The sequence below is a fragment of the Drosophila nasuta genome, chromosome 2L (genome assembly GCF_023558535.2).
Source record: "Drosophila nasuta strain 15112-1781.00 chromosome 2L, ASM2355853v1, whole genome shotgun sequence".
NCBI classification, from domain to species: domain Eukaryota; kingdom Metazoa; phylum Arthropoda; class Insecta; order Diptera; family Drosophilidae; genus Drosophila; species Drosophila nasuta.
The window spans coordinates 1,623,020-1,647,224 of record NC_083455.1 but is presented as its reverse complement, the minus strand read 5'-3'; the positions used below and the strand labels follow the sequence as shown (position 1 = coordinate 1,647,224).

The window sequence follows — 24,205 nt, the reverse complement described above, 5'->3', positions numbered from 1 at the left end:
CTTAGGCTAAGATCATGCTTTGATTTTTCGATTAAATCATTATCATAGAGAAAACCAAAAGGCACAGACGTGCCAGTTTTACAATAATTAATTTTTCTCGACACACGTGCCTATGATATAAAAGTTGGTAAAGTTCTCACCACACTACTATGAACTTGACTACGAACATATTACAATACTACAAAAATAGTAAAAATATACCAAATAGTATATTTGGTATATCGATATAGTACCGCATTCAAAATATACCATAGACGGCACAATATACTAGATTGTCAGCCAAAGCAACTAAGTCCCCTAGTAAGTGGGCGTTTTTGCCCATACAAAAATATTTCTTTAATAGCTTCGACAATTTTTAGCTGATCGCAACCAAATTCAGGAATCATAACTACTATAGTAGTTATTGTATATACCAAAATTCGCAACTGTAGCTTGAAAAGTACGCTTGTTATTCGATTTTGATTTGCAGGGGCGGAAGTGGGCGTGACAAAAATTTGAAACAAACTTAATCTGCGTGCAAACATAACAAATGCTGTCGAAAAAAATTATTGCACTATCTCTTATAGTCTCTGAGATCCAGTGTTTCATACGGACGGACGGACAGACGGACGGACATGGCTAGATCGTCTCGGCTGTTGACGCTGATCAAGAATATATACATTTCCTGCCGGCACAAAGTTATAATACCCTTCTACTCTATGGGAAGCGGGTAAAAAAACAAGTTGTTAAAGAAGACATGGGAAATAAAGTAATAATAAAAAACAGAGAGAGAATAATTCATAAAGATATCATAAAATTTTAAATATCATTTTTACTTATTTCATATATTTTTTTATTATTTAGCATGAACATTTTATACATTTTACTACCGATTTGTGGTTCGGAAATTATTATTATTTGCAGTTGAACGTCAACGAGTGCAGACGTGTATTTATTTCACTTTGTGCTCCGGAAGACAACCAAGTAAAAAGAAAAAAAAACAAAAAACCCCGATATCAATCAAATCAATCGGCGAAAAGACGCTTAGTGCGATGAAAAGTCGCAACTTACTTTTATTTTGTGTTTAAAACTAGTGCACTTTTGTAACTAATAATAATACACATATAAAATCAACATAAATAGTAAAACATAAAGAAAATAAGGTGATGAACCAAAGCGAAGTGGGTAACGTCGCAAAAAACAATCGGGCTTCCTCCAATCAAGGAACTGTGCAAATAGATTTGAAATTTTGGCTGACATCTCCAACGAAATGCCTTCTACAGTCACGGATGTGGACAAAAGGAAAACGAAGCCGCCTCCGCTATACATCCGAGAGAAAAATTCTAACAACGTTGTGAACACAATAATCGATCTTATTGGTAAAGATAGCATCCACGTAATCCCCTTGACTAAAGGAGACATTCATGAAACAAAAGTCCAAGTAAAAAGCGAAGAAAACTTCAGAAAATTGACGGAGTTCCTAAACGCCAAGAAAACAAGCTACTATACTTATCAGCTCAAAAGTAGCAAAGGACTACAAGTGATCATAAAAAAGCATCGAACCAGATGTTAACACTACTGAAGTAGAACAGGCACTAAAAGATAAAGGTTTCAACGTAAAAACCGTTATAAATATCCGCAATAGAAACAAACAACCGCAACCTCTCTTCAAAGTGGAACTCGTCCCTGACTCCAAGGCCCTCAAGAAAAACGAAGTGCATCCCATCTACAAACTCCAGTTCTTACTGCACCGCAGAGTTACAGTCGAAGAGCCGCATAAACGTAATGGCCCGGTCCAGTGCGCAAATTGCCAAGAATACGGACACACCAAATCTTACTGCACACTCCGCTCTGTATGCGTAGCTTGCGGTGGACTGCATACATCTGCTGAATGTAAAGCACAAAAGGACCCAGCCACTAAAAAATGTAGTAACTGCGGAAGAAACCACACCGCAAACTACAGAGGCTGTCCAGTATACAAGGAGTTAAAAAGTCGGATCAACCATAGTCTTAACAACGCGATCCCACAACGCACCATTAGTAACCCCCAAATTCACGCCTGAAGTTTTCTTATTGTCAGCAGCCAGGTCATCACTCGGTAGTTCCAAAGTAACTAAAAACTTAAGCTTTGCAAGCGTTATAAAATCGAATCAGGCGAGCCCTGCTTGCAATGACCAATCACCACCTACAGTCCCTTACCAACCCATAAAGCACAAAGAATATAAAATGGAAACGATGATACTCAGACTGCAACAAAGCATGGAGGAATTCATTGCTTTTATGCGAACAACCATGCAAAGTCTGATGACAAATCAAAATATTTTGATTCAGATGCTCCAAAACACTCTATCAAAATAATCAATGGCTCCCCTACGCATTGCACTGTGGAATGCCAACGGCGTTCCACGGCACAAAATTGAGTTAGCACAATTCATGAATGACAATGAAATCGACGTAATGCTACTAGCAGAAACCCACCTTACCAACAAATACAATTTCCAAATCCGATGGTATTTGTTCTACAGTACAAATCATCCTGATGGAAAGGCCCATGGAGGCACTGGAATAAAAATTAAAAACCGCATTAAACACCACTTCCACAATGCGTTTGCAACTAGCTATCTGCAAGCCACATCTATTATTATACAGTTGGATTGTCACAATATAACACTAGCCGCGGTATACTGTCCTCCTCGCTTTACGATATCCGAAGCCCAATTTATTGACTACTTCAACTCGCTAGGCAACTACTTTATAGCAGCAGGAGACTATAACGCCAAAATTATAGCTCTATCTCTTATAGTCTCTGAGATCCAGTGTTTCATACGGACAGACACACAGACACAGACGGACATGGCTAGATCGTCTCGGCTGTTGACGCTGATCAAGAATCTATATACTTTATAGGGTCGGAGATGCCTCGTTCTACCTGTTACATACATTTCTTGCCGGCACAAAGTTATAATACCCTTCTACCCTATGGGTAGCGGGTATAAAAATAGACCAATAGAAATCATAACAGATGGTGCTCTTCTAGTATTAGGAACAAATTATATAATATTAATGAAACATTGTTTATTGGCACCTATCTAGAAAAAATATTTAACTATATAAAAGACATAAAATTTACAAACTATTTAATAACTGAATACCAACCTACTAATATCATAGACTTACACATAGAAAACATAAGCGTTTTATCAAAAATTGTTATCACTTTAGAAAATAATCATTCTAAAATAACATTTTTATTATTTGTATTAATTTGTATATTTTTTGTGATCAAGCTTCTTAAATACCCGCATATCGCTTTTATAAAACAAACCTTACGATTTGTTAATTGGCGCACAAGCAGGGATCAAGTTAAATAAAAAGAAAACAGTAGACTTTCGCGTCGCGTACCAGTGCCTTAAGTAGCCACACAGTGTAACTCGCTATAAGTACCTTTATGAAAGCCACAACGTGAGTGCGATTTATAAGGAATAAAATCTATTCCTCGCGATTGAACTGTACAATTTCGCTTGGTCAGACGTAAGCGCCGACAAAGTCTGTAGTATCCGTTCGCAGACAACCGCAATTTAGAGTGGCACTAAGGATCCCCAGTAGCCGTTGCAACGCCGCTCCGCCGCACAGCAATAGGAGGAAAAGGAACCATCTGAGGGACCAGCGTGGGATAGATTCGCCGGATGTATCATTACTTGTAAGCATAGAACTTAAACAACATTAAAAACCCATTAAAAATCAAGATTGAAAGTGAAAATAAATATACAAATACTAAAAATTTAAGCAAACACACCAAAAGTGAAGAGAAATCATACAAACATAGAAAATCTAAGCAACCTTACATATATGAAAAAAGTAAAACTATAACAAAGAACAAAACACTGCAAACGTAGTATAACTTATTCCAATCACATGATTCCTAAGGGACCCTCTAGGATAGAAGGAACAAACCAGCTACTGGTTTTAAAACAAAATAATAAAACAAATTTGGAAGAAATTTATAAGAAAACTTAATAAAATATTAAAGAGTTTTTATTTTTAGGTCATTTAAAATTATTTATCACTTACAATTTTGCCGTTCGAATATCAATTTAAAACATAAAATAATCTCTAAAAAAAAAGTGGTTCTTTTAAAATCAACCAGTGTTGCATTGTCCGAATTGAGAAATCTTATCCAATAGATAATCCCTGATTCTTCAACAACAGCTCATGGCCATCACTTTAGTGACATACCTTATGTGAGTCCTGTAGCAGGCCATGATTCGGACAAAGTCCCAGACGTTTGTAAATTAATCAAAGAGTTCTCAGGAGATAAAGAAACGTTCAACTCTTGGAAAAAGAATATTAGTCGAATAATAGGCAAGAAAATTCACACACAAATTATCTGGTTACTCTGGCTATCCGAACCAAGGTAGTCGGCGAAGCCGAAACTGTCCTCGAATCCTATAGTACCCCACTAAACTGGAAGGCAATTTCGAAATGCCTTACTGCACATTGTGCAGACAAAAGAGACTCTTGAGTATCAGATGTCTTCATTGAAGAAGGGATATTTGACCATACACGAATTTTACCAGACAATTTATCACAATTTGTCACTGATCTTAAACCAGATCGGATCAACGGGGAAATCTCCGGAAGCAATAAGAGCATTAACAAGCGTGTATCGCGGAAAAGCTCTAGACATCTTTGTGAGAGGTCTCAACGGAGATTTATCAAGACATCTTGGTATTAAGAAACCTAGAAATTTAAGCCATGCCCTACATCTCTGTACATTACTCGAAAACCAAGAGCATAGAAATATGTTTGCACCTACATCTAGGCAAACACCTCCAAGTCTACCACCGAGACAATCTTTACCAATTAGCAACAAAATACCCAATACCAATAAAAACAATTGGAAGAGCTTTGACTCTAGACTCTATTACCATCCAAGTAGCAAACCCACCATGAGTCACCCTGCCACATTTATATCAGCCATATAGGCAACAACCACCAATGGGACAAGGGCCATACCAGACACAACGTCCGCTTCACGTCACCAGTCACATTCCACCTTCTCGTCCAACTGGACCAAAGCCAGAGCCAAAGCCAGTACCAATGGACGTAGAGCCATCCATTTGGACGAATCGTATAAATTATATAAATCGTCCAAATAATAACTTTTCGGGGAAAAGTCCACCTCCGCTTTCACAAGTAAACCAGTGTCTCAAGTATCAAATGCAATTCCATGTATCTACAGGAGAAGCCGAACAATTGGCGGATAATAAATATGTATCTCCATATCCTGAAGAAGCCTCCGAACAAGATTACTACGAAGCTTGGGATCAATTAATCCATATGAAGAGGACGATCAGACCAATGAGGGACATGCTTTAGAGACAGTTGGTGACTTTTGATATCCATTTTGTAGACTAAATAGTTCCTCGTTGCCTTACTTTAATTGTGCTACGAAGGACGGCAAAATTTTCAAATTTTTAATTGACACCGGTTCCAACCAAAATTACATTCAGACAAAATGAATCCAGAATCCGATACCTAATGAAAAGCCATTTTTTGCAAATTCTGTTGAAGGGCAAACTAAGATTACCCACCACACTCACCTTAGTTTATTCAATTGTATCGATCACCCAATTAAATTCTTCTTATTACCCACTTTTAAAACATTTCACGGTATCTTAGGTAATGATACGTTAAAAAAAACTCGATGCGGTGATCGACGTAAAAAATGATATTCTTGTCATAAAAGGTAATTATAAAGTAAAGATAAAGCAATTGGCAACTCAAACAAAAAATCACATTAAAATCCGAACAGAACACATGACAGTATGTCAAAAAGACACTCAATCACACAATAAAAAAACATACTGAATAATTTTCAGAACCCGACGAAAAACTAACATACACCACTGCGGTACAAGGACAAATCAGAACAAATACGGATCTACCAGCTCATAGCAGACATTATCCATACCCAGCCTCTCTAAGACCAAAAGTCGAGAAATAAATCAATCAGTTGCTCGATGATGGCATAATAAGACCTTCACGGTCTATGGCTATGTCTATATTGACGATATAATTGATTTAGCAAATCAGAAGCTGAACACACCCAAGATCTCGATAAAGTATTCTCCACTCTAGCCAAAGCTAATATGAAAGTACAAATCGATAAATGTGAATTTTTCAGAAATGAAGTTGATTTCCTCGGCTTCACTATTTCCAATAACGGTGTAAAAACAAACAAAGAAAAAGTCAAAGCTAATTAATAACCTTAAAGGATTTGAGATCCTTTCTAGGGCTATACAGACGTTTTATTCGTGACTACGCCAAATTAGCAAAGCCATTCACAACCCTACTCAGAGTAGAAAATGGTCGTTCTTCAAAAAATATCTCTCATAAAATAAACATAGTCTTCGACCAGAATTGTAAAAGCGCATTCGAAAATATTAAGAATACTTTAGTTTCGCAAGATGTAATACTTGCATACCCAGATTTCACGAAAGAATTTCAGCTCACAACAGATTCATCAAATTACGCAGTAGGCGCAGTACTGGAGCAGAACGGCAGACCGATCACCTTTATTTCGCGTACACTAACTAGCACTGAATAGAACTATGCCACAAACGAAAAAGAAATGATGGCCATAGTGTGGGTTCTCCAAAGTCTACGCATGTACCTTTACGGTACTTCTAAAGTTATAATATTCACTGATCATCAACCATTAACTTTTGCATTAGGCATCAAGAATCATAAAAGCTACCTTGAAGAGTACAATCATGAACTCAGATAAAAAGGAACTTCTAACGTAGTGGCAGCTGCCCTATCTAGAAATCCTCCATGTGCTCAGATAAATAGCACCACAGCTACAATTCATAGCGACGAGAGTTCATTGCACAATCCTATACCTTGCGCAAATATTCCAATTAACGTATTCATTTCAGTAGTTATAATGTAAGATACACACAAACCCAAGTAGAAGATATTCCCTTTAGAATCTGACCAGAATGAGATCATCGTCAAAGAGCATTTTCGAGCTCATAGAAACCCAATTAAAAACAAAATCCAAATCCCCAGCAAATTCCCTGGTTTGACAAAGAAAGTAGTGACTATTGCCAAGCAATGCGAAACTTGCAAACTTTCTAAGTATGATAGGCATCCTCAACATGGAGAAATTCAACCAACTCCAATATATGTAGGTATTGGAGAACTTATTCTTATAGATTTATACATTACACAAAAAACTTTACTACTTACTGCTAAAGATAAATTTTCAAAATATGCTCAGATTAAAATAGTAAAATCAAGAGCTGCTGAAGATCTAAAAACCCCCCTACGGGACGTAATGATGGCATTTGGCATGCCGAAGTTAGTCGTCGTGGACAACGAAAAGGCCCTAAACGCAGCATCAATCAAGTTCTTATTAAATGAGCAACTTAAAGTAGAAGTCTTCACGACACCACCGTATGCTTCCACAAGCAACGATCAAATAGAAAGATTTCATTCAACAATGACTTAAATCTTGAGGTGTCTTAAACGAGAAAAGACTACAGCCACTTTTGAAAATTTGATCTTCAAAACTGTAAAAGAATATAACCACTCAACCCACTCAACTACGAAAAAGAAACCCATAGACATATTTTTTGGCAATCAATTCAATTCAAACCCTATAGAACTCGAACGTCTAAGAAATCAGATTAGTAATAATATCAGCAAAAAACAGGAAGAAGATATCTCTTATCACAATCAAAAACGAAGCTCTATACAAAAATGTGAAAAACGGGAAACAATTTACATTAAAATTGACAAAAGACTAGGGCCCAAAATAACTCTTAGATATCGAAAAGAAATTGTAGCAAAAGACAACAATACAACAGTAAAAACTCAATCAGGAAGAATTGTCCATAAAAATAATATAAAAACGTAATTTTGTCCACAGGTTTTTTTGCCATTGTGCTACGGGTTGGCAACCGTATTAGACTACTCACATTCACAGCTAATCCCGATAAAAACAAGAATCGCCGCAATTCAGGAAAGCACATTCAAAATAATCCATGTTTTTGACATAAAAGAATACGAAGAAATGACCTCAAAACTAGAGGAGTCCATTCTTAGAATACGAATTAAATATAATTAAAATAGGTTAAGACCGAGCAACCGAAAGATTAGATCCATCGATGCTTTAGGAACAGCATGGAAATGACTGGCCGGTACACCGGACAGAAGTGATCATGAAATTCGAATAGCAAAATTAAATGAACAATTAGAAAACAATAATAGACAGGTAACAATCAATAAAAAGTTAACTGCAGGAATAAACGAAATGAGTCGCGTAACAAACGCAATATTAAAACACACTATTGACGCTAATGATATCAAAGAAAAATTTGTATCAATTTTAAAATACAAACTTCAACTTTTAAAAAATGACCTAAACAATCTAATAAATGCAATAAACAAAATAGAAGAAATATTAAGTAATGAAAAAGGAATGTTTATCAATATAAAAACTACTTGAGTTTGCGAAAAAAAAGATAACAACAACCGGCAATAGTATGCTCTATATGATATCCAGAAGGGTATACCCCCAGAAGGAACACAACCATTTAATTCTATGATAATTAAAGCAGTTAAGCAAAATAATGTAATAAATGACATAAGATACGAAAACGTATTGATTTGTAACAAAACTATATACGCTATAATACAAGAATGTGAAACATTTAACGATAAGACAATTTGTAATAAAAATAATGTTATTATTACTTCACAACGGAAAACCACACTGCAAAGTTATCAAAATCAACACATCCCAAATCATCAGGAGATAGTGACCGGCACCATCCTTCTCAATAGCTTTAAAGGCAACATTAAAATCGACAAAGAAGAAATCGAGCTAGAAGGAACTTATCTAATACAGTTCTAAGTCTCTACAGTCTACGTTAACGAAGACAAATACGAGGCAATAAAAGCAAAAAAACTGCAGAAGCAACCCCTCCACTTTTCTAATTGATGGCCGAAAAGACGTTAACAGAAGAGGTTCTTTCGCTACAAATGCTGAAAGAATAAGTAAGTCTTAATCAGATTCTGAATAAAAGCAAATCGCTTTTTTTACAAATCAAACCTCACGAATTGTTAATTTATATATTCAAAGCACCTACATATTCCAGAAGAAGAGATATAACACATTAAAAAAAAATGATTATTTTGCCTGAATGCAAATTCGAAATTGTTTGGAAAAATATAACACAAGCCAAATATGGAAAATAAAACGAAAACAAAAAATATTGAATTCTAAGAAACATAAAAAAATCACAAATTATTGGTACTTGATGCAAGTATTGAAAACTCTATAAGTTAAAATCTTTTTGAAAAATCATTAGGTTTCGGTGATAAATATCATTATACCAAAGTTTTAAGATTTATCAATGTAACGACAATTGCATTTTACACTTTAGTCTGTTTTCATCATCTATTTCCAGGAATTCTTAGAAGCTGTTACCCACATTAGATTGCTTGCACTTTTTACTTTAGTTCAGTTCACCATAAATAACATTTTTTTCTCTATTTACCTCAGCTGAAATGATTAATTTACACATGTTAGCAAATATGCTTTTTATACCTACAGAACTATGCGCTTAAAATGGATAATTGTAAGTCATACGGTAATCTTTATAAACATCGAACTATTGATAAAAAAATATGTGTAAGGTGTAGTATATATTGTTTGGAAAATAAGTATCACTATTAAATGGTTACAAGGCAAGTTTTTAGCCTTCCGTGGCAATAGGCGCACTTGTAGCCTCCGCAGAAAGTGCTGACATTAGAGGGATTAGAACTTTTGTTGGCAGCAAATGCTTTAAGGGCTCTAGAATATGGTGCTGCTGCAAAAAAGTTAGTTGCTGTTGCTCCAGTTGCAACAAGCTAATGCCAAGATTCACAGTGATAGACTGAGGCGGAAATACACCGTGAATGCAGCGCTGCACGTAAGGTACGAGATCATACGCAAAACAAGAGCAAAGCTTTACAAATGTCTCACGTTCATTTCCTGTGAATGCCTGTTGTTCTTGTCTATAAAAGGCAAGCACTCGCTGTGCCACAAATTGAAGCGATTGTTGTAAACAGTTGGTAACGTCAGTGGCAACTGCGAATGGTGCACAGAGACGAAGTTCATTAAGTGCGTTGAGGTAACCATTGCACAACGCAGCAAGTGGATAAAAGTCGAGCAAAGTCTCGGGCGGAGCATACGTCTTCTGTTCGCTGGACGGCATGGCTGTCGTATCAAGCGGCTTTCGGCTGTGCAGTGTTACCTTGTTAATTAGCGTGAACTTTTCCAACTCCTGCTCAAAGTTCGCATTGACTTGTGCAATGGTCGACTCGAATTTATTGCACACTATGCGTACAAAAATTGGAGCAATCAATCCTCGAAAATCGGCACCGACACGACTGAAGGACAAGCCGAAGTACATGCACTGTCCCAATACTGTTTCAATTGAGTTTACACCACGCTCCAGATCCGTCTCGAGTGTTGAAAGGAAGCCATTAATCTGCAATAGAGTCGATGTTTAAATTGCATTCAGACTTGAATGAAAAACGCGTACCTTGTTATGGAGCCATGCCTGAAACAAGCGATCTCCATTACAACTGACGCCTTGCAATGGTTTCAAGGAAACCGATTTGGCACTCTCATCATCTGGAAATATGGCGCGATACTGTGTAATAATGTTGAATAAATTGATTCGCGTGATTTCGATCGTCTTTGTTAGATGTTGCTGGGCTGTAGGAATAGTGACTTTAAAGAACACATAAATCTACTATATATACATTCATACCATCCGTTTGGGGAACCGCCTCCAGACATGTTGTAAGCCAAGCATCACGTGCCTGCAAAAACTTTAATTTGAGCTCGTTGTCGCTAAAAGCCTGCATGCGCCGCAGATAACCAACAATTTGTAGGCACTTGGGAAGCTGCAGGTCCATACGCAACTGTGCAACTAGCTGCACAAGCATGGTGTGCCAGAGTGCTTCTACAGAGCGAACAATGCTCTGGAATTGAAATTCATTTGTGCATTTTAGGATAAGAAAAAAGCAATGTTGATATTTACATGCACCACAGGTATTAGATGTCCTTGATGCTGGCCAAGCCTCTGCACATAACTGGCCAGTTCAAGAGCCTCTTCATATCGATCCTCCCGGATGCAGCGTTCCATCAATTGCGGCAACTCCAGAATCTCCAGTAGCTGCGCATTTTTATGCAGAGTTGTACTATTTAAGCGTCGCTGCTCTGTTAGCTCCGCCGAATCCTTGAGAAATTGTTCACACTTTTCGCTGAACGTCGGCAGTTTATTAATCAATGTATCCACCTGATCTTCTGCTTTTTGGAACTCGTTGAAAATGGAGCGAGAGTTTTCTGCTGTTGTGATAAAAGTTTTGTAATTAGAAATAGCCAGCTCTTGTGTTTGATCCAATATCCTTTTCGTCTCGTCTCCCAATCGGGTTTGCTCCTTTTTCAGCTGATCCACCTTGCAAGTGCCGAGCTTGGCCAAATAATTGTCCAGCTCCGGATTGCCACGCAGATTACCTAAGCAAGAGAAAACAGATTTATAATTTGCGCTGTCGTGGCAAATCGTTTGTAGCAAAATATTTACTTGGAACTCCATGTGGGAAAATCAATTTTAGTACACGCTCATTTTCCAAATCCATTTTATCAGGAAAACTCATTGTTTTTATTAATTTTTGATACAGGGATCTATGTAGAGATGACACTACCAATGTATCGATATTGTTAAATTTCTTTAAACATCGTTTCTTATGACAAACATAGATATTTTTTCGATCTTAATATAAAACCACATTAATATGAATTATTTATAGTTGGACAAAATTATTATATTTTATGAATATCGACTTTTTAAGCCCCGTTTCCACAGCCCAAAAAACTTGTTTTCTGTCGGTTATTTTTATTAAAAATATCGGGTTTTCTGTTGGTGAGCTATGTGAAAATATCGATAGCGAACGTTGAAATATCGAACACACTTTTTGGGTAGTCACGCGATATTTTACCGATGTGAAGACAAAAAAAAACTCACCACTTAACAAACAGCTGATAATTAAGTGCGCCAATGTATTAAAAAAGAAATATCAAATTTATTTTGTGTTTTAAACCAAATCTCTTCATGGAGTGGCATTCACGAAGAAATGTTGTTTTAGTTGTGAGACGAAAAATTTACGGTCTACGCAAAGAAACACAAGCATACATCAACGAATGTAGTAAAAAATAAATGTATTTATGTAAATATTACATTGCCGCCAGCAATTCCACTTCCAAAGGCCCAAGCTGACATCTCCATTAGATCTTCCTCCACTTCATCCAAATCTTCCTTAAAATATTGCAATTTAAAAAGTTTTTAATTTAAAAAACTTGCGTATAGTTTTTTAAATTGTTCGCCAACTTTTGTTTACATTTGAACAGCTGGGTATTTCAGAGCAGCCACACTAAGAAATTTACCGTCATTCATTCTTTTCCATTCGCGGCTGAAGAAACACTAAAACGGACTTGACCGTAAATAAAAGAGCTTAGTGTCTGTGGAAACGGGGCATTACTTAATAAAAATAATGTGTTGTAAAATTCTTTTATTTAACACCCATGTTCTAAGGGGTGTGACCACATTTTAATTTTAAAAAAATCACGCTACTCTGATAAATGCGACCTGGTTACACTTTCCATAGTATGTTGGTTTACTTTTGTGGTATATTGGTTTACTTTCAAAACATGTACAAAATAGCGTGTTATTTTATGTAGCTACTAGTCCTAGACGTCTCCAATCGAATGTCGTTCCACGGAATATACATAAGAAATATAAAATTTAAAAACAGTGGAGGACTTTGAAACGCATAAACATTTGCCTTCAAAATATACTTTTGGACATATACAGTTTGGAGTCCATTGGAGTCAGCAGTGCGATAGCGATACCAATAGATGCAGAACAATTTAAAAAAAAAAACTGTATAGAAAAAAATTATAAATCCCAATAAAATTAAAATCTTAATTTGTGAGGTTCCCTCACACATTTCAGGTAGCTATGCTTCCGTTTTTAAATTTTACTTTCGTACGTACGATTTAATATATAATATTAAACATACATTGTGCAGAATTAAATAAATAAATGCTTATCGTTTTTTTTTTAAGCTCATACATCGTTTAGTATCGATAGTCGCGTATTTTCAAAGCCACTAAAGACAAAAGCTAATTGCTGTAATACATAGAGTTAACAGGCTTGTAAACCTTTTTGTTACATTTTTATTGCAACTTTTGCCTTTTTCTTTAATCAATTAATAAATCTTTAAGTTGCGTAAGAAATACATAAATGCCTTAGTGTTTCTGCGTGTATAGTTGTGGTCTTGGTGAAAGTAGTACATTTATTTATCTGTTTTCTAAAATGTTAAACGTCATTTTTGTAGATTATTCTTGTACATTAAGAACTTTCAATTCACCGTCCAGTTGCACGGAGCACACATTGATGACACTAATGAACTTCAATTGCATGGGAAGCAAACCCACCAATAACGCACTTTCATATCGACTGCAGTCTAGACTCTATACTCCCCAGAGTCAGCATCTAAGTTTGTCTCAGACATTTCGGCGTCGACGTTCGCAGAGAAGTTCGTGATGTCGTTGTAATAGTGAGCTAAACCCGCTTCACTTGATGAGAAGTCATAAACGAGTTGTTTGGCCCCTAATGGGATTGTTCTTATTGCATGTGTAAAACTTGTGATGTTTTTCAATAAAACATTTATGTAGATGCTAAAAAGTATTGTCACCTATTTGTATATTACAAATAAATTACTAGAAAGTATTATCTTATATTCAATACAACAACAACATTAATATATAAGTAATAGATATATATGTATTTCTTAAATGAATTTCTGACGTTAAATATTCGCCTTTCTCACCTTTGAATATGAATTAATTTATTTTGCTTATGGTATTTGTCTATAGATTACCTTTAAAAGTATATTTAATTGATAAACACTTTATATTTTGAGCATTAACAAAAGCTTATTTAATTCATACTTGAGTGCGACATATCTTAAACTGTGGTTTTTGGTGACTAATGATATATTATCTTTTATTTTTATTATTTTTGAAGGTAAACTGTTAAATTAGATTAAATTAAAACTTCCACTTCTACACCTTATGAACATTGTAATTGATTTGTTGCCAGAATATACGCGACAATTAGAAAAGATTGTTTCCCCCATTTGTAGACCTTTAATTTACCCCGGCTTTACTTTACTATTATTATTTTTACACTTTCACTTACTTTATCTGAAGTATCGATGCAGAACACAATAAACTGAATTAGTATGAACAAGTGATGTTTTGAAGCTTAGAGTGTCTATAAAAGTCAAAGTCTATAAAAATAGAAACCATTTCTAACTAAGCAACAAGATCCCTATTGGGAGGCATGCTAAAATCATAAAACACAGCTGTCTTTATTTCACAATCATCTTCCCAGCAAGTACAAGCAAAAACAGGAAACTGTAACCAGATTGCATTTTCAACTACCAACAACCAGTAACAACAAATTTGGCAACCTCTTGAAAAAAACAAAGTAGGAATATATTAAATTGAAATGGAAGACACAAGAGGGCAACATATGTATATAATAAAGGGGGAAGATAAGGGGAAAAGAAGAGGCCACCCACCCAAACATACGTGTATTTTGCTACTACCACAACATGAATTTGGCGTGGCTTAACTTCGTGTGCAACTCCTCTCCCCATTTGACTCAGCGGAGGTTTTTGACATGCGCAAAAAGATTTACTCATTGGAATCGAACTTAAACTATAGTACAGTACAGTACTGACTTATAATTAAAAAAACATATTTTTATGTTATCGATTATAAATAAAATACCAGTAAAGTTTTAATATTAAATGCAAATACGAATGCAAAATTACGCGTTCCTTTAGAAGTAGTTGTATAAGTGGGCAGACGGAATAATTTACACTGAGTCAAGTCTTCACTGTTTACGTTCAAGTTGCAGCGAACATGCAACGCAACAAAACAACAACTCCACCCGGCAGTAACATTGTCCCAACGCTACAACAACGCCACTACTGACCTACTAAGCCGGCGTCATCGTCGTCGTCATCGTCTTCGCTGCCTTACGAAGCTCTCCCACTTCCCACTAGCAGCGACAATCAGAGACAACAACATCTACAGCCGCAGCAATCAACTGCAGCAAGAGCAGCAACAGTACAGGCTAAGTCGTGCTTTCGTTTCGTGTCGTCTCGGCAAACCATCTTCATCTTCGTATTTTGTGCTTTGCTCTCTCATCATGTTGTTGCGTGTGGCGCTTTTTCTGTTTGTTGGCGGTTTGTTGTTGTATTTTTTGCACAGCTGTTGTTGTTATTACTGCCGCTGCTACTGCTGCGCCTGCTCGTTTTTCAATGTTTGTGTTTTTGCTGCGCCTCCCGACGCTGACGTTTCGAATAATAAATAAGAAAAAGTTTTCCTGCAAACGCAAAAACTAAGAAGAGTCGTAAAAATAACAAGTCTGATTGAACTACTTGTTGATATTGATCGACTAGTAATGACCCTGTGAATTTCTATTGCACATACATACATATCTGGCTTAAAATATTTATATTTTGATGACAGGTTTTGCATATTTTTGGACAAACTAAGAAATGGCACAATCAAGTTGTGCAAACTTCGGCCTTCGTACAATACAAATATGCTACTTAAACTTATTTTGCTTATGGAATAATAATAATACCTCTTGAAAACTTGATTTAAGCTCGAATTTGATGATTTTCTTATGTACAATGAAATGCAGAAATTGCGTCTTACAAGCATGCTCCTCTCACACGAAATTGTAAGGAGTATAAAAAGAGTTTTCGCTTGCGTCGCAGTTGAGCCATTTGGCAAGTCGTCTCTCTGTCTCTGTCGTGAGACCTGGTTGTTGGTTGTGCGCGGGGTGCTCAGTCTGCACGTTGTTGCTGTTGCTGTCGACGACGTCGTCGTCGTCGCCGTCGCGACGTCGTTATTGTTAGCGTTACTGTGGTTCAGCTCTGAGCCGTTTTGCCTTAGCTCTCACCTCAGTTGCAATCGTGTGAGCGAAGCGTGCAAACGTGATTAGATTTTTCGGCTCGGCGCTGAAATGAGCTGTGAATAATATTTGTTAAATAAAAATATGAATTTTACAACTTTTAAAATATATGTGAAAACCTATCGAAAACTCAATTTAAACAAAAGCCTAGCATCAAATAAGTGTGATTATAAATAAACCTATCCAAATCCCACTAAAGAAAAAGGCTTTCAGGGTCCAAGGCCCTAAAAAGTAAACACCTAAATAAAGCAAAAATAAAAAGTGAAACATTGCGAAATATTTTTACGAAATTACGATTTACTCATTTTTGCATTGAATATTTGTGCGTGTGTGCCAAGCAAAGTGAAAGTAAGCATGGAGCTCATGAAAATGAATATGTGTATTTCCAGATTGCGAACGACAAAACTAATAACGGTAAATGCTAACAAGAGTGTAAAATATCGTCACATAATACCTAAAGATTTGGCACACTTTACTGTCAGTTGAAGCTCTCTTCAATACACACATATATTATTGAAATTTGCTTTAACAAGCTTACAGTACATCATTTTCTTATTCACTTATTTCTATACTCATAAATCAAATACCTAAAAAAAAGTGTATAAGTCAGACAAGAAATTTCGATTAATAATAAAAACTACTGAGAATTAATAAATGAAAAAAAAATAATCCGAGTTTGGAATTTTACATTTAGTTTTATTAAAGTGAACTTTCAACATGCAATAGATCATTTGCTTTGCGAATTGAATTAATTTTGGATACGAAAACCAATTCATAAAATTGAACATTCTGAAGCTGAAAATAAAACATAGTTTCTGAGCGATTTAAGTTTTGGTAACCACCTTGACTACCAATTTCTAGTGGCAGCTTACAACATGTGTTGAAATCCGAAAACGATCAAAGCCATTCAGCGCTTTATGCATATTAACAACTTACTAAATGCTATACACATACAGACACACAGCTGTTCGTATGTATAAGCAAAGAGTAAGCTGAAGAAAAAACTCAGCTGTTGCTTTTGTTATTTTGTGGTTGGCGCTTTAAAGATACGAAAATAAAGATAAAATACAAAATTTCACTTTCTTCGAGGTGCTGCCGGCTCAAAACGATTTTTTAGTTTTTGGCACTTCTTTTTTTTGGGCCGCTACCATTGAATACATTCGAAGAGAAAAACGATAAACAAAAAAGCAAATGTTACCAAATACAGAGAAAAGTTGGTACGATTTTGGTGTGCCTTTCCCGGCAAGTTTGGATAAGTGAAACCGAAGACGCAAACAGTTGAACAGTTAACAATCAGTATATTTTTTTCGACCAAGACAATGCCGATGAATATGCATAATTTGAACACTTCGAGGTTCAGACACAACATAATAAATTTGCATGGACTTGCATGTCAAGTTTGTCGCCTCAGTCTTTTTGCGACGCGCTGCGTCGCATCAGTTAAGTTTCACCAACTGTTGGTGCTGCGACAGTGACTAGCAATGGCAATTAGTAAGCACAGAAACGGCAAAGAAGCAATCCCAAATTTGGTTAAGTGTAACATCAACTTCATTTGCAGTTGCCAATTGAATTGATACATAATTCATTCTATGCTGCACCGCCGCACCATCGCATCACCACATCAACAGCACCACAACATTGCCTGTGGAGTGTTTAGAAAATGAAGACATAGACAAGACACGACGACAGCAACAGCAACACCAACAACAGCGACATATGCGATTGCTCAGCTGGCCAATCAGACAGTCAGGTGGTATGGTGGGTCAGTTAGGTGGCATGGTGGTGATGCAGGGGTTCTATAGAAAGTTGCGATGGCATATTAAAGTGTTGCTAACTTACAACAGCTGCGATGCTTTAGAGTGACAAATGTCTTCCTCGATGTAAGTTGACTTAATGCCCATTTGGCTCTCTCGTGCGGCGCATTGGACATATTGATTTGTTGTCTTTAATGTTGACAGCCGCCTGCCAGCCAGACAGTCCACCAGCCTTGCAACCCGATTGTTGCTCCAATTTTCTTATGCCTTTTTCTAGACTTACTAAGAAATATGACACTCCATACGTAGCTCTCGGCTCACACGACCCGCCTGTGTTACAATTTAATTGTCTCCATCATTTTCATACAGATGAACATACATACATATATGAATGTATTTTCAATGAACACAAATAAATAATAAATATATATTATATTCACTTCCCATATTTATTGTCAGTGTATGCAGATATAGATTGTAGATTTGGCGTCAAACAAAACGAAAGTAATTTGGCTTTCCATTTCAGGTTGTGTGGTTTGCTTTGCTTTGCTTTGACCTGATTCGATTCTGAACAACAAAAAATTGTTGAAAGCAAGTTCGTTGCCTCAATCATTTGTTGTCTCATCCTCTATTCAACGCTTACTTTTACCCCACGGCGCCAAATCCACATAATACTTAGCTTAATTGTAATCGTAGCGATCACTTGAGTGATCATGATGGATTTAATTATATATGTGTTGAGTTGAATAGTTTCTAATTTATCTCAAACTGGAGAGAATTGATGATATCGAAGTAAAACAAAATTCTTATTAAAAATAATTATAATTGTTTATGTACTGAAGATTATTTAAGATTATTTATTTATGCATGATAAGATTAGTCAAATGGATATTTTTTTAATGACATGAAACACTTGTTTATGATTTTATTTTATAACAATCAGTATGAAGGAAACATGACAAAAGACTAGAATTGAAGCACCTTCAGGAGGGGATCGTAAATTATAATCACATATTATATTTCCCAAACATTTCCCTTCTAAAGTAAATTAAAACTTCTTATTGAAAATCAATTACTGCAGAAAGTGCTACATTTACATTCCGTAATAATTAATCAAGGATAGATCAGTATAGTCGAATTGCCATACTCTGAGAACCATATAGTAAATTTATGTTAAAAATAGTAAAAGTAGAAATTATCAATTTTGTTTCGAATTACAAATGCAAATTATCATCCCAATTTCAATTATAAGAGTATTAAGAGAAATAAGTTTTGTAACGTTTTCCGCCTTAACCATTAGTTATTTAGTAAACAATAAATATAAAAGAGGGGTGCTATTCGTAATTGTAGTAACAATTGTTATAAGATTGATATATAGATAAGAAAATTTAATTTTGTAAAATAAATCAAACATTTTTTGATTGAAATCATTAGGATTGACAAATTTTTATCCGGTCCCGAAATTATAGCAAAGTTTCAAAATGTAAAAAATCGGCAAAATTGCTTAACGTATTTGCTTATATTAGGGTCACATTACCTAATCGATGTGACTATGTTTTATAAACATATTTGTACATCTCAACACACTCTTGCGCCATTCAACGAATTTAACACTTTCTTTTTGGTTTCGAGGAGCGACGCAATAAAGGTGAATCATACACAGCAGTAAAATAAACCGCATATTCGTACAACATCAAAACCAAATGATAACTAAATTGATATCAAATTTGGGAAACCAGTTCAGCGGAGAGAAAGAAAAAGAAATAGTATGGGTTGGTAGAGTTGCGAGTAGCACAGGCATCAAACAGACTGCGCCATAGACCCGTTTTGGCGCCCAAGTAAAAAGGTACGAACACGTACACGGCACGCTGTATTCAGCTTTGTGTGTGTATAGCATGTGCTCCTTGGTTGCGTCGCGGTTCGTTTCGATTGTGCAACAGAAAAGGAAAGTTTGAAAGGGCCACATAAATGGGTAGATCGGCTGGTCCGCTGGATCGTTTGGCCAACAAAGCGATGCAAGGCACTTTTACATTGCCTGTGTCGCAACTTACTTTTACTTGGTTAACCCATTTCGCTTTTAATTGCTCTCTGCATTTCACTTTGTGATGGTTCGTCGGTGGCCGGTGGCCAGTGGCCGCCCCACAAACACAATCACATGTGCAGCAAGGTAATTGCGGTCATTCTTCGTCCCCCTTCCACTCTGTATCTCTCTCTCTCTCTCTCTCTTTCTCTCTCAGACTCTCTCGCATTTCTTCTACTCACTTTTCTTGAGCTGCATGCAAATGCACATCGATCATCTTCATGACTTGTGATTGTGCAGTTGCCGCGTGAAAGTAAAATTTGATTTTATGCCGGTTCATTAAGCAAAAGAGACAGCAAAATGCCGAGTGAGTGAGAGAGCAAAAGAAAGATTGAGCACGAGTGCGCGAGAGCCTTACTATGCAAGAGAGTGGGAGCAACATTAGCCAAGTGTGTGAGGTTTGTTTTGCCCGACCCGCTTTTGTGTTTCTTCCATGTTTCACTTCGTCACGCTGGCGACAAATTGTTTACTTGAGTGAGAGTCAACTGCAGCCAGTCCCTTCCCTATTTACTGCAATAGAAATCTCAGCATATATATCTATATCTATATCTATATCTATATCTATATCTATATCTATATCTATATCTATATCTATATCTATATCTATATCTATATCTATATCTATATCTATATCTATATCTATATCTATATCTATATCTATATCTATATCTATATCTATATCTATATCTATATCTATATCTATATCTATATCTATATCTATATCTATATCTATATCTATATCTATATCTATATCTATATCTATATCTATATCTATATCTATATCTATATCTATATCTATATCTATATCTATATCTATATCTATATCTATATCTATATCTATATCTATATCTATATCTATATCTATATCTATATCTATATCTATATCTATATCTATATCTATATCTATATCTATATCTATATCTATATCTATATCTATATCTATATCTATATCTATATCTATATCTATATCTATATCTATATCTATATCTATATCTATATCTATATCTATATCTATATCTATATCTATATCTATATCTATATCTATATCTATATTTATATTTATATCTATATCTATATCTATATCTATATCTATATCAATATCTATATCTATATCTATATCTATATCTATATCTATATCTATATCTGTATCTATATCTATATCTATATCTATATCTATATCTATATCTATATCTATATCTATATCTATATCTATATCTATATCTATATCTATATCTATATCTATATCTATATCTATATCTATATCTATATCTATATCTATATCTATATCTATATCTATATCTATATCTATATCTATATCTATATCTATATCTATATCTATATCTATATCTATATCTATATCTATATCTATATCTATATCTATATCTATATCTATATCTATATCTATATCTATATCTATATCTATATCTATATCTATATCTATATCTATATCTATATCTATATCTATATCTATATCTATATCTATATCTATATCTATATCTATATCTATATCTATATCTATATCTATATCTATATCTATATCTATATCTATATCTATATCTATATCTATATCTATATCTATATCTATATCTATATCTATATCTATATCTATATCTATATCTATATCTATATCTATATCTATATCTATATCTATATCTATATCTATATCTGTATCTATATCTATATCTATATCTATATCTATATCTATATCTATATCTATATCTATATCTATATCTATATCTATATCTATATCTATATCTATATCTATATCTATATCTATATCTATATCTATATCTATATATGTTTATTATTAAAGGGTAGAACCTATTATATATTTCAGCGGAATACAGTAGTTGCGCTGCTTTTCATCTTCCTTGTAAATCTCACCGATAGCACGGCCAACTTTGGGTTCGACTCAGCGAACTCGTGTAATCCAAACGGTAAAATTTCCCGGCGTGGACGTGCTCAGATGCTGGCAGCGATACCATGTGATCTGGCAAAGCAACCATTTTGTCATCTACCAGGTTCAATTTATCCGTGGCACGCGGTGCGGCGATTCGTTCACGAGAATCAGGGTCTGATGAAGCGCATGTACGGCGATGTGCGACATATATCAATACTACGCGATGAGATACAGAATAACGAAGTAGTCGATGTGGACGACATAGAAGACGCAGCGGATCGGTATTCGAAGACACCACGTGGAGCAAAGTTCATGTTGCAACGCAGAGACGGAGACCGCGATGAATTTGGCAGTTACAAGGGCAATGATGTCATCAAGGAGCCGCATTTCCGGCCTGTATCTGCAATGGGAAGCACAACCACACCGTCCACAACATCAACAACAGTCTCCAGCTCACCAACAACTGCTCCCACATCAAGCTCGAGTAGCCCTACAACATTAAGTATATCGTCAGGAGCCGCAATTGACGAGTTGCAACTAGAGACAGTGCCGGATGGTGACCGTGAGAGACCCAGTTTGGAGTCGAACAGCGTCTACGAGTTGCCCAGCAGCACAAGTTCCAAGACAGTCTCGACAAGTACCACAAGTCGCCCACAAACTACAGAAAGAGCTAATTCCGAGTCTGGCGATAATATAGAAGTCATCGCCGCGCCACAGCTGGGAGAAGCCCCCAAGAAAGTCGAGGGTAGCCAGGGCCTTCACAATATAAGCATAGCAACTGTTCCGGTCACTCTGGCTACTGTGGTAAAAGTCTCTACGACGGCAACTAAGCGTACCACAGCGGTGCCCAGTCGCAAACAGAAGCCCAGCGAGGCTGCCACTCCTTCTACAACTCCCCTAAAGGTGACTTTAAAAGCCACAAATTCGAATACGAGCACAGCAGACACGGCAGCATCAGGTGCCACAGTCAGCAACACAAGCACAGTTGGATTGATGGCCCGCAAAAATGTTACCAAAACGACGATGGGAAGCACCACACCGGTGAGCTTCGCATCGCTTTTCTCATCCACATTCACAGCTCTGAGTATGGACAAACAAAAACGTCCACTAACAACCAGCACCACTGCAGCACCCCCGATGACATCCTCAAAGGCAGGTCTATTGAAGGAGGGTGGCCAGCTCTTCCAGGATGCCATTAAGCAAGAACCCGTTGCGGTAACTAGCAACATGCGTGGCGTGTAAGTAGCTCAGTCTAATATGTACTCTAAATGCTAATTCACATTTTTTCTCCTGCAGCAATGCTTGTCCAGTCAAGGATGAGGTGGTTGCTCCATTCTGGGCTAATAACACACGCGGCGAGGTCTTGGCTCTGCTCAATCTTTATCCCTTCGAGCAGTACGTGCACTGGGAGAAGTGTACCCATGAGTTCAAGCAGATGTTCTGCCGCGATGGCTGCCGCTGTGAGCAGCAGTATCGATTGCATCGGCTATTGGCCTATGATCCGCACAACGAATGCCGTGGCATATTTTCAGACTGGTTTCGCTTTCCCTCAAGTTGCATTTGCAAGTGCTACAATATACCCATGGAATTTCGTGCCACTTCGAGAAGTCCGCGTTCCGACAATAGCTTCGATGCACCACAATCCCAGCCCATCGACCCCATAGGTGCTGCCGAGGCAGAAGTTCAGCGTGCTATCTATGAGCATGCCACAGATCAATGGTATCGGCCTCGTGATGAGTTTGATATCTTTGAGGGCTAGTCACCCGAATTCCAGAGCTATGGATTAGCTCATCAGAATGAGGCTTTGGACAGACCTAGTCCCTTGGAACTGTACAGTAATATGAATAAATTTAGGATTCCCGCGCACTGAAATAAATTTCATTATCTTTGCTAAATAATTTTTTGATTAGTGTAGAACTTTCCGACAAGAGATCAAGCTATTTATTCTCAATCATAATCAGCGTAGAAATCCTATTTAAAACACAGATTTCCACTTCCCAGCCAGCTTGCTACGTAAGACAGTTTATTCGGCTTTATAGGTTGCAGGTTACCGGCACTCCACCCAAGCAGTTATGAATTCTCATAAATGGGGAATTCCGTTCTTAGGTTGTATTTATAAATTATAATTGAACAAAAAGGAATGTGTTTTTGTAAATATAGTTAAACACAAAATCCTACCCAGCGACAATTTTACAGAGCGAATGTACCTTAAATTATTTGTTAAACGATTTCGTGGCAGCTACGTTTAATAAATAGTATTAGCTATTAATCATTTATATTACATAACGCAACTGTGGCCATAAATAAAATCATTCTTTATAAATAAAATGAAAAATAATTTGGAAAAAGTACATATTTATTGCCAAATTTATAA

General features: G+C 36.2%; 2 protein-coding genes and 1 long non-coding RNA gene across 3 annotated transcripts; 2 read left to right on the top strand and 1 right to left on the bottom strand.

The window, feature by feature from the left end:
- Positions 1 to 9,351: 9,351 nt before the first annotated feature.
- LOC132790579 (conserved oligomeric Golgi complex subunit 8) lies at positions 9,352 to 11,765 on the bottom strand. The gene is made up of 5 exons (XM_060799156.1): positions 11,625 to 11,765; positions 11,082 to 11,557; positions 10,809 to 11,022; positions 10,578 to 10,753; positions 9,352 to 10,523 (listed from the first exon to the last, which is right to left on the bottom strand). Exons 1-5 carry the CDS (start codon positions 11,695 to 11,697, stop codon positions 9,747 to 9,749), a joined length of 1,716 nt encoding a protein of 571 aa, XP_060655139.1. The 5' UTR covers positions 11,698 to 11,765; the 3' UTR covers positions 9,352 to 9,746.
- Positions 11,766 to 13,190: 1,425 nt separating this feature from the next.
- LOC132795134 (uncharacterized) lies at positions 13,191 to 13,787 on the top strand. The gene is made up of 2 exons (XR_009633418.1): positions 13,191 to 13,386; positions 13,438 to 13,787. It is a non-coding gene; the product is annotated as an uncharacterized LOC132795134 (long non-coding RNA).
- Positions 13,788 to 16,118: 2,331 nt separating this feature from the next.
- On the top strand, positions 16,119 to 24,200 carry LOC132798886 (protein spaetzle 4). Its single transcript, XM_060810896.1, has 3 exons — positions 16,119 to 16,511; positions 21,769 to 23,069; positions 23,128 to 24,200. The coding sequence occupies exons 1-3, from the start codon at positions 16,452 to 16,454 to the stop codon at positions 23,588 to 23,590; spliced, it is 1,824 nt and encodes a 607-aa protein (XP_060666879.1). The 5' UTR covers positions 16,119 to 16,451; the 3' UTR covers positions 23,591 to 24,200.
- Positions 24,201 to 24,205: the final 5 nt, after the last annotated feature.